General features: G+C 46.6%; 1 protein-coding gene across 2 annotated transcripts in view; it reads right to left on the bottom strand.

Annotated features, from left to right (window-relative positions):
* Nucleotides 1-5,193: 5,193 nt before the first annotated feature.
* Nucleotides 5,194-11,086, bottom strand: part of igsf9a (immunoglobulin superfamily, member 9a) — a 29,718-nt gene continuing 23,825 nt past the window's right edge. The window contains exons 19-22 of one of the 2 annotated variants that reach the window (XM_029709247.1): nt 8,196-10,886; nt 7,940-8,025; nt 7,122-7,287; nt 5,194-6,899 (exon numbers count right to left, since the gene is read on the bottom strand). In XM_029709247.1, coding sequence (XP_029565107.1) covers nt 7,142-7,287; nt 7,940-8,025; nt 8,196-10,886 — 2,923 coding nt within the window. In that variant the 3' untranslated portion in view covers nt 5,194-6,899; nt 7,122-7,141. The remainder of the gene's footprint in view (nt 6,900-7,121; nt 7,288-7,939; nt 8,026-8,195; nt 10,887-11,086) is intronic. The other variant, XM_029709248.1, reaches the window with a different exon arrangement.

Genomic DNA, 11,086 nt, shown 5'->3' with positions numbered 1-11,086 from the left:
GGTGCCACATTGAGTCACTGAGCTCTTCAACTACTGCCAATGTTTGTCTATGGAGATTGCATAGCTGTGTGCTCGATTTTATACACCTGTCCGCAACGGGTGTGGCTGAAATAGCCAAATACACTAATTTGAAGCGGTGTCCACATACTTTTGTGTATATAGTGTATTTTACATGGGCCTTGACTGATCGAGCCAGACAGTTTAGAAAAGGGATACTTCGGATTTTGGCAATGATACCTTTTATCTACTTCCCCAGATTCAAATGAACTCGTGGATACAAGTTTTATGTCTCAGTGTCCAGTATGAAGGAAGATTGAGGTAGTTTTGCGAGCCAATGCTAACTAGTATTAGCACAATGACTGGAAGTATATGGGTATCTATGGGTATCTGGTGAATACGCATAGACTTCCAGTCATTGGGCTAACGCTAGTTAGCAACGTCCTTCAAACTGCACGCAGAGACAAAAATGGTATCCAGGAGTTCATCTGACTCTGGGGAAGTAGATAAAGGGCCTCAATGCCAAAATCTTGAAGTATCCATTTAAAAACTGTCTGGATCGATGTAAAATATACTATATATACAAAACAACATTGTAGTTACTCCACAATACTAACCTAATTGACAGAGTGGAAAGAAGGAAGCCTGTACAGAAAAAAATATTCCAAAACATGCATCCTGTCTGGCACTAAAGTAAAACTGCAAAAAGTGTGGCAAAGCAATTCACTTTTTGTCCTGAGTACAAAGTGGTATGTTTGGGACAAATCCACTCCATATTTTCAAGCATAGCGTTGGCTGAATCATGTCATGGGTATGCTTTTAATTGTTAAGGACTGGTGAGTTTTTCAGGATAAAAATAAATGGAATGGAGCTAAGCAAAGGCAAAATCCTAGAGGAAAACCAGGTTCAGTCGGCTTTCCACCAGACCCTGGGAGATGAATTCACCTTTCAGCAGGACAATAACCCAAAACACAAGGCCAAATCTATCTACACTGCGGTTGCTTACCAAGAAGCCAGTGAATGTTCCTGAGTGGCTGAGTTACAGTTTTGACTTAAATCTATGTCAAGACCTGAAATGGTTGTCTAGCAATAATCAACAACCAATTTGACAGAGCTGGAAGACTTTTGAAGATAATAAATGGGCAAATGTTGCACAATCCAGGTGTGGAAAACTCTTAAGAGAATTACCCAAAAGGACTCACAGCTGTAATCACTGCCAAAGGTGATTCTACAAAGTATTGACTTATGGGTGTGAATAATTACAGTAGGTAAATTAGATATTTCTGTATTTAATTTTCCATAAATGTGCAAAAATGTCTAAACTTGTTTTCACTTGGGTGAGAGAAAAATGTTTAATCCATTTTCAATTCAGGCACTGTAAAATCCATACCATTTAACATGCATGACCATTAATATACATTGAGGTTTTCATTAATAATGGAGAGTTCGATGCATTCTGATGACAGCCACAGGAACCTGCTTGATTGCCTTACTAATAGCATATTGTAATTCCTGCAGCCATGCAAGAAATTATGAAAAAAGACAAGTCATATGGTAGACTCCCTACCGTATCTATGTGTCGTTAGCTATTGTGATGGTAAGATTGTGTAACCACGAATGCTACCAGGTCATTCAACTCACCTACTACATAACATCTGACCTATGGACAACAATCAACATTGCAAAAGGTACTGCACAGTCTTTCATATCTCAAGGGCAAGCTTCCTATCAATAACAACACTTTCCGTCTCTCTCCTATGGCTGTAGCCCATCACACTCAAACTGCAGCACAACTTCTGCATACGGTGGCAACAATGGCCGAGGATAATTGGCTGGCACAGGGAAGGTTTCTCTGAAGTTTATTGGCACTTGGCGGCCCCAGCAAGAGTCTCTTAGGAGTAGGAGCATTGGGACGAGCCCAACAAAACCCCTGCCTGTCTCAACTCTGCAGCAATTTGACGCAAGCTAGCAACAGAGGAGCTTTGGGGGAGATGCCTGGGAATGGGAGAAAATTGGAAATGCAGCAGAGTAATAATGTAGTGATAGGGTGGGGGGTTGGGGGCAGGAGAGAAATTGTTATTGGTTTGAAAATCTGGTTGACATGAGGGGAGAGAGGCAGTTGTGTCATGGTGAAAGAGGAAGGATAACGGCACAGCAGGGGGGATTCTTGAGAAGGAGAGGCTGGAGGAAGAGGGAGAGATAGTATATAGTTATAGATAATAGCCTCTCTGATACTTCCTATGGATGTTAAGGGTCATTAGGAAAGACCCTTAACATCCATAGAAAAAAACATCCTGGGGCACTTCACCCACTTCGACCCATTCTCTGTCCTTCCCCTGTCCAATCAGGAGGTACCACTCTCTGTCCTCCCCCTGTCCAATCAGGAGGTAACAGACTGGCATGGTGGTGGGTGGCAGATGGCAACAAGCTGACCTTTAATGGCAGAGACACTTCACTAGTGGCTGTGAGATGTGAGATGTGAGCAGATCAGTCGATGACAGAGAGGTGCTGCTTGACAAGCTTTCAGCCGTGAGGAAATGTTCCGCGCAGCCAGGCATGCTGCAGGGAAAGAGAGACAGTGACACAGAGGGACAGGGAGAGAGAGACAGTGACACAGAGGGACAGGGAGAGAGAGACAGAGGGAGAGGGAGAAGGAAGGACGTGAAAGGGCTGAGGGAGAAAAAGAGACTAAAATAGATTGGATGCATGAAGGGAAAGGGACAGAGAGAGAGCGAGAGAGAGGAAAGAGCAAGAGAAAGGAAAGACAAAGCGAGAGAGAGCGAGAAAGAGGGACCTGGAGGGATACTGAGTAAGTCACAGTGATAGAAGCAGGGATGCCTTTTTCTGAACCAATTACAGTCTGCCAACGAGGGATGTGCTCTTCCCAGACAGGGCCAGTGAAGGGAAATCATTCAGAGGGTTCCAGGATCCCGGGCTGCAGAGAACCATGGGGACAGGACCTGGGACTGCAGTATAGATGCAGTAGTTAAGTTCCTCGGCATCCACATCACAGAGGACTTGACAAGGACCAACAACACCACCACTCTTGTCAAGAGGGTGCAACAGCTTATCTACGTCCTGGGCGGGTGAAGAAATTCCTCTCCAAATACTACCGCTGCACCATCAAGAGCGTTCTGAGAGGTTGCATCACAACCTGGTACGGAAATTGCTCCGTCCACGTCCGCAAGGGCCTCCAGCGGGTGGTGAAGATGGCCCAGTACATCACTGGGATCGTGTTCACCACCCATCCAGGCCATCTACTCATAACGGTGCCTGAGGAAGTCCGGCAGCATCATCAAGGACCCCGCGCACCCCAGCCACGAGCTGTTCAACAGACTTACCGTCGGGCAGATGATATCGGAGCATGAGATCTGATATCAACAGTTGAGGTCTGATACCAGACAGTTTCTATCTACAAGCCATCAGACTGCTGAACACTTGAACTGATCACCTGCTCTGATTCTCCGCACCTTAACACACATGCACAACTGCTGCTACCAGACTCTTATTATGATTGTTAAATACTGCACAATTTAAAACACATGCCCCCAATCCCCACTTCCCCAATACACATGTAAATATTGGACTATAAATTGTGCCTGTATTATACATATGCTAAAATGTTTATTCTATTCTACTGATCTTTTATTAGTTCTTATTGTTGCTGCATTGTCGAGAAGGAACCTGCAAGCAAGCATTTGTTTGGACGGTGTATACCACGACTATCCCGTACACACGACTAACAAAACTTGAAACATGAACTTGAAAGGGACGGATGGCAAACAACTCCATGAGTGACATGGAACTCACAGAGGAAGTACACTTTGGGTTGAAGGTTTAAATAGCACTCTCTCTATAGGGCTGAAGAGTTTATGCAAAAGAGAGGGGGAGATTGCAGGCATGCGTACGTGTCTGCGTGTGTGCACGTGTACACGTGTGTGCTTTGTCCTTGCGGAGTGTGCATGTGTGCCTGCCCCTGGCTCCTGGAGGTTCACTCAGAGTCCTCTCTTTAACCATGCTCATCACCTTTCACTAATGCAGCATGGCGTCGTGCTGTGAGCCTGACTGAGGACGAGCTAATGAAGGAACAACGCACAACTCAATGTGCTTCTCTCTGGGCTCAAGGCCCCAGTCAATTGTAATAGGCTGTGTGAAGTGAGTGAGAGAGGGAAGAAATAGGCTATGAGAAACCTAATTTAGTATCATCTGACATCCATCACAGTATGTCTAGTCCTTTTTGAAGCTACGTGTCTTCTTCACAAGGAACAGCATATAACCCGGGCAAGTTGAAGTGGAAATGCGTGTGATTTAATTTTTCAACTGCGGCAGCTTTATAATCGACCGTATGTATTCATAACATCAATCCATCACCAAGGCAACAGCATACTTAACTGACCATGGTCAACACACAATTCTTGATCTAGATCTTAAATCATGTATTTTTAACTCTTTTACCTGAAATATTATGGGTATTTTTGAAGAGACTGGAATGAGTCGGTCTTGAATCTATGACAATTACATTCTCTGAAAAGTTTGCTTCATCATTTACATGGCCTTTTTTTCCTGTTCAATTTCATGTCTAAAGCGTGGCTCTTTAAAAGAATTCTATAAAACATCCGGCATCAAATGTCACACCTACTGATAAACTTCAAACATTGATACCTTTGTTTGTTCATTATTGTTCTATGAGTCGGTGCATAAACAAGGTGTTCAATATGCTGAGTAACAACACGCTCTAGTGGAAAAGGTACCGAAGGTCCTTCAGACAAATGGGCCGAATCTCAATTGCATACTCCTCGCTTCCTCTCTCCTCCTCAAAACTCCTTCTCAAAATCCCTCCCCTCTTCTCCTCCAATGGGTTTTGAGGAGACAAGGAGAGGACAAGAGGAGTATGCAAATGAGATTCTCCCATTGAAGTGTTATCTGCTGCATCATGACACTGTTAATGGCTTCATAATGATGTCCTCTTCCTGACTGTTAATGAGACCAAGGGAATGCTTCTGCGGGAGAAAAAGCACAACTGCATGAAAAAGTGAGAAGTGATATCAAGGAAATAGAAGAGGGATAGACGGGTTCGAAGATGTTGCTACTAATTCATTATTTCAGGTAAACACATCAACTTCAGGTTCGTTGTTCATGCCGATGTGTTCGAGTAGTAAATGCTCATTTGGATTATAAAAAGAGACAGCTAATGGCTTTGACTTACTGAATAAAACATGCATAGAACAAGTATTTATTTTCAGGTATATGGAAAATGTGTTTATATAAGGATCTCTTGTACGGCGCATCATCAGCAAACAAAGCACAGATCATACAAAGAAATACACTAGTCTTACTATACAAAACAATGAATAATTTTCTGTATAAAAAGGATATATTTAAGTACAACGTGCACAAAAACCTTGAAAATAGTTCACCTTTATCCTTATACAATCACAATGCATGTTTACAAAAGCACAGTAGCAGTAATGATTAGGCTAGTCATTCATCTAACTGCATTTGCATTCAGTCTGAGGATTCGGAACAAACTGTTAAGAAAATATTCCATGTATATTGGCAGTGTATTGCTATTGAGAGCCATACCACATATATAAAACCCAAAGTGGACAAACTGACATTTCTCTGGGAGTCATTTCTGTGTACAAATGTTTGATGGAATTAAAATGGAGGGTAAGTGGGGTGATCTGGTGTTGTAAGCTGATAACAGAGTGAGTACAGCTCAAAAGGCATTCACACCCACGGCGCCCCTCCTTTCTCTCCTCTATCACCAGACGTTGTGCTGGAAGGCATTCTAGGGCATAATTAACTCTTCAGACAAGCTGTAAATTCCCATCTCCCTCCCTGACTAGGATGACTCAGAGATTGACTTATTGAAAAAATACCATTTAGGTTTCCATCTCCAAATTAGACACAGCAAAAAAATCTCACCGGATAATGCGCACTGATAACACTCATTTTACACATGGTTGGTGAAAAAACGGCCTTCACTTATCCCAGCAACAGGTGATCATTACCAGCCAAACGCTCACCCTCCTCAGTCACACACAAAAAAAACTACTGCACTCTGGGTACAAAAAAAATCATTAGACAGATCAAACATTGCACAACATCAATGAGGTTAAAAATAGAGAGTAATGAGAGATTCGATTAGCTACATATTGAGAATATGGGTAGAAAAGAAAGCAATCCTTCTTCATAGAGCTACATCTGATTAACCCGAGTGAGTTAACCTCCTGGGTAATATTATTGATCGTCTACTCAGAGCTCATAGTTGTACTGCAGAAGCGGTCACACTAGACCAGGAACAAAACAATGTGAAAAAAGGCATGATGCAGCCTACTTCTTCGGCACATTCTCCATCAGTCCTCCTTAATTTTAAGGACCTGTCATACTGCCCTCTCAAACGCTCTCTCTCCATCTCACAGAAAAATCAATCATACGTCATAGTTCTGTCATAAGTTGAAAGTGTTGTAGCAGTGGAACAAAGTGCCAGCCCAGTGGTGGATTGCTTTTTCTCAAAGCAATAAAAAGAGCCTCCAACTGTTCTTCCATGAGTCCAAGAGTATGAATTATGTATTTTCGTACACAGTGCCATGATGACGGGCAAGGAAGACCAAAGATTGTACCTGCCTTTTCACTTACTTGGTAACAAGTTTCATAGTACAAGTATCCCATAGAAGTAGCAGAGAGAAATCAATGTAACCACTAAGTTGTATGAATCAGTGGTAAGAGTCCTCTTTGGTGGGTACAGCTCTGAACAACACCAGCCACTACTTTACTCAGCCCTGAGCATCCACCAGTCCAGTCAGTCAGGGTTATCCCATGGATGAGAGTTTTGACAACAGTACATCCATGCTGAATTGCCGATGAAGGCACACTATTTTCACCTCCTTGTTTGAAGTCTGTATAAATAAAACAAACATTCACTGAGATATTAGTAGAAAGCAACAGGAGAAGAAGACTGACTGACAGATGCACACAAAGAGATGAACACCAACACAATAAGAGCCACAGAGTAAAGCTAAATACATACGGTGGGAGAGACATGGGTAAACACAGCCAATCACACAGATCAATGCTCCTGTGCAGACACACAATAACAGAGATGAGCACTCTGAGCTGACCTTAGCGATGGATGGGGCTGTCAGAACATCACAGTCTCTGGTTCGGGTTCTGAGTGGCGGCTGGTCACATGGCGATGACCCTGGAAGTGGACTGACTCTTTGAGGCCCTCCCTGGAATGGTGCATGCTGGGAGTAGACTTCAGTAGACTAACTGAGGAGAACAGGCCTAAAGCAGGAGAAGATTGGATAGGGATTAGAAATGTCCTTACATAATCCAAAGCAGGGGTGTCAATCAATCAAATTGAACAATTTCTGAAGAACACTATGTTTTAAAAAATACCTAAGTGTCTTTACCGTGTTCAGCCTGCTAACAATCCCCAAAACGAAAGCTACACTTAGAAAAAAGGGTTCCAAAGGTCTTCTTCGGCTGTCCCCATAGGATAACCCTTTTTGGTTCCAGATAGAACTCTCTTGGTTTCCATGTAGAACCGTCTGTGGAAAGGGTTCTACATGGAACCCGAAAGGGATCTACATGGAACCAAAAAGGGTTATTCAAAGGGTTCTACTATGGGGACAGCAGAAGAACCCTTTTAGGATCTAGATTGCACCTTTTTTTCTCCTAAGAGTGTAGACAGTCCGGAACCATCAAAAAGTCCCAAAAGATTGGATAGAAATCATATTTTTTTGCAGATCTTGACAAGGCAATATACCCAATTTGCCATGAAGCCTCGGTGAAGACAGAATGTGGCCCCGAGGGCAAAATGATTTTGACATGCCTGTTCTTAAGCAACAGAGCTAGTGTTATTAAACTCAGTTCTGAACATATTTCGCTCAGACAGCGGCATGCCAGTCTTAAAAGAACATTATAGCTCTCATACCTCTGCCTTCAAGGTCTTGATCTCCCAGCTGAATGGACACATCAGCTGAATCCCACTCATAATTCTCATCCACTGAGGCCTTTCTCCTGAAGAAACACACGCACAAGCGGAAAGTTTGTAATGGCTAAAGTTCTCTCATCAGCTATTCATTATGTTGCATGTTGCTCAATGTCAAAGGGACAATGTAGAAAGAGAGCATTAGAGATACTAAATAAAGGGAGACTGAAGTACATACTAGCTCAAGGGACAGACTCACCTTTTCAATGCCTCCATGTCCTGTAGGTGTGACTCCACTGTGTTTTCCTGCATCTCCTCGGTGGCCTCAGGAGAGCTGGTGAGGGTTGGGGACAGGCAGATGGATAGGCGCCCGTTTGGAGGCTCCAGACTCCCCCTGCCACTGCTCTGGCTGGCATAGCTACTGTAGCTCCCCCCCGAGTCTGGCACTCCTCGATGATACCTCCCAATCTCCACCTCATGTCCCCCATACCTCTCCTCCTTTTCCTCCTCCACTACTACCTCCTCCTGCTTCTTCTCCTCCTCCTGGGGTGGCTGAGGGGTGTGGTGAGGTGCAGGCCAGCTGTAACCCCTGAGCAGGGAGGGAGCTGTGGTTCTGCCTCTACAGTCTGGGGGTCTGGGGTGCTCCCTGTGGTCCCTGGGGAGAGATGCATTCTTCCTGGCCTCCATGCGCTGCACCGACCTCAGGGCCTCCTGGTAGGTGATGGGCCACCTGTAGGCGTCTGGGAAGATGGAAGCCTTCTTCCTGGGGTCGTGGGGGGGATGACTGGGGCTAGAAGGCACTGAAGGAGCGGTTGGGGGGAGCTGCGTCTGTCTCTCCAGCACCGGTTTTCTTATGCTTTGGATGTGCATATCACCCCCATATGCTTCACAGAGCTGCTGTGGGGCCCTGCTGGGAGGTCGGGGGTCCTGGGGGGGAGGTGGCGGGGGAGGGGGAGGCGGAGAAGCAAGGGTGGCCTCTGTGTGGGTGGGGGTCTCAGGAGCTAAGGTGTTTTCGGGTTCAAAGAAGACAGAGTCTGGGCGGAAGGAGAAGGGAGAGGAGCAGTTCTCCTGGCTGAGAGAGTCGACCCAGGCGTCAGGCGTCAGGAAGTTACCCAGGGATTGTCTCCTGGAGTCTAGACTCTGGCTGCGCTGGTGGTTGCCGCCGTTCCTGTTCTGAAAGCCTCCTAGACTGATAGCCTTCCTGAGTTCCGGCTTAGGAGGCTGAATGGTAGCTGGGCTTCTGCTCCGAGATGACCTCCTGTGCCACTTCTCCCGCTCCTCCCTAGGCACTGGGCTCTTCCTGTGGGCCAACGGATGGGCTCTGTGGTCTTTCATGGTCTGTGGTCCTCTGTGGTCTTTCTCAGCCAATGGGGACTCATTGTTTACCTGATGGGCATGTCTCTGGTGCCTTATGGGATTTGTAGGAGGATCCACTGAGTCGTCATCCTCTGGTTCATCCACACTCATTTCTACACATTCTGAGAGATCAACCGCTGTGTGTCGAGATGACTCTTCACATGGCTGTGACCTTGCTAACTCCACTCTCCATGAACCAGGCACTTTGTTGACAGAGACATCTGGCCTAGACTTGTGTGAAATGCTGACATTCAATTGATTGCTCTTGCTGTTCCATTCATGTGACTCCAAGTCACCTCTCTTCAACTCTGTTGACATGTGAGTTTCATCACAAAGCCTTGTGTGTGTCTTGACCCTTGCAGTCTCCATCCCTTCCTGCCTGTCTGGTGGCTGGTGGCTCACCCTCCTCTTAGAGTGACACTCTGCTCTCTCTGACCTGAAGGGGTGTTGTGTGACAGGTGACAGAGAGGGACACTGGGTGAGTAGAGGGTCACAGTGGAGGGCCGCTGTCCTCTCAGAGGGGGTCTGATGTGCTGGGACAAGGCTGGTGGTTGATGTGAGAGGGCTGGCCTCCCAGTGAATATAGGATGGGGGTGAAGGGCCTTTGACCATGCTTGAGCACCCCCTGTTGACCTGGGGGTGACTGAGATGATGGGGGTGACTGAGATGATGGGGGTGACTGTGTGGTGAAGTGTTGTCCTGAGGTTTCCATATTGGATCGCACTCTTCAGACTCTCTCCACCTCTCCTCGTCGCTGCCTGGTCCCTCTCTCTTCCCGTCTAAAGTAGCGTTACTATCAAGTGTGTACTTCCGTAGCTCTCTCTCCAGCTCCTCTCTCTCCCGGGCCAGCTTCAGACACCTGCTCAGGTTGCCGGTCTCCTTCTCATGCTCCATCTGCAGGACCAGGGTGCTGGCGGTGGCTGGCTGGACGGCCCGCTTTAGGGATGGGTATCCTGGATTGCTCTCCTCCAGGCTTGGCTGGGGGGACATATCTGAGTTACTGTCTGAGTAGAGACTGCACTTGTCTGGATGTCCAGCATAACTGCCCTGCTCCTCATCCAGGTAGAAGCGTCCGTGGAGGGAGAGGTGTTTGGCCATGGCCCGGACCCTGGTCGTGGGGTTGGGGTCAGTTCCACCACAGGGGGGTAGGTCCACTGAGAGGACGAAAGGCGGCTCCCTCCCCACAATCTTCTCAGAGCGAAGGGACACTGACCTCTGGACCCCAGTGGATTGTGGGAAGTCTTTCCTCAGGGATCTCATGGTGTGGGAGGAGGGGACGGAGGCCTGGTCGTAGGGCTGCACAATGAAGCGACCGTCTGGACCTCTAGAGATAAACTCTAGAGGGGAATTGGGGGAAGAGCCTATCCTGGGGAGGTGGTGATGGTGGTGGGCAGCATAGAGAGGAGGAGGTGGGGGGCAGGAGAGCAGCTGCTGGCGCTGGTCCTTGTATTCACTGTGGCTGGGTCTGCCGAAGGAGGAGTGGTCCGACTGGGAGGAGGAGCAGGAGGAGTGGGAGCTGGGATAGTGGGGGTGGCAGTGGGGAGGGAGGAGCTTCTGCTTCAGCACACTGTCTGGACTGCTAGCAAGCGACCTGCTACGAGAGAGAGAGACGGGGTTTAAAGGAAGGAAGAGAGAGAGAGAGAGAGAGAGAGAGAGAGAGAGAGGGCCATTTTACTGAGCCATCACCATGTCTTGAGATGTTTTGTGAAGACATCTTGAGTCATCTTAAGACATGTCTTCGAAAAAATGTAAATGTGTCTATAGCGAATCATGAAGACTTCTTAAGCTGTCTTG

The sequence above is a fragment of the Salmo trutta genome, chromosome 23 (genome assembly GCF_901001165.1).
Source record: "Salmo trutta chromosome 23, fSalTru1.1, whole genome shotgun sequence".
Lineage (NCBI taxonomy): Eukaryota > Metazoa > Chordata > Actinopteri > Salmoniformes > Salmonidae > Salmo > Salmo trutta.
The sequence above is the reverse complement of the archived record's forward strand: the minus strand, read 5'-3'. Positions and strand labels throughout refer to the sequence as shown.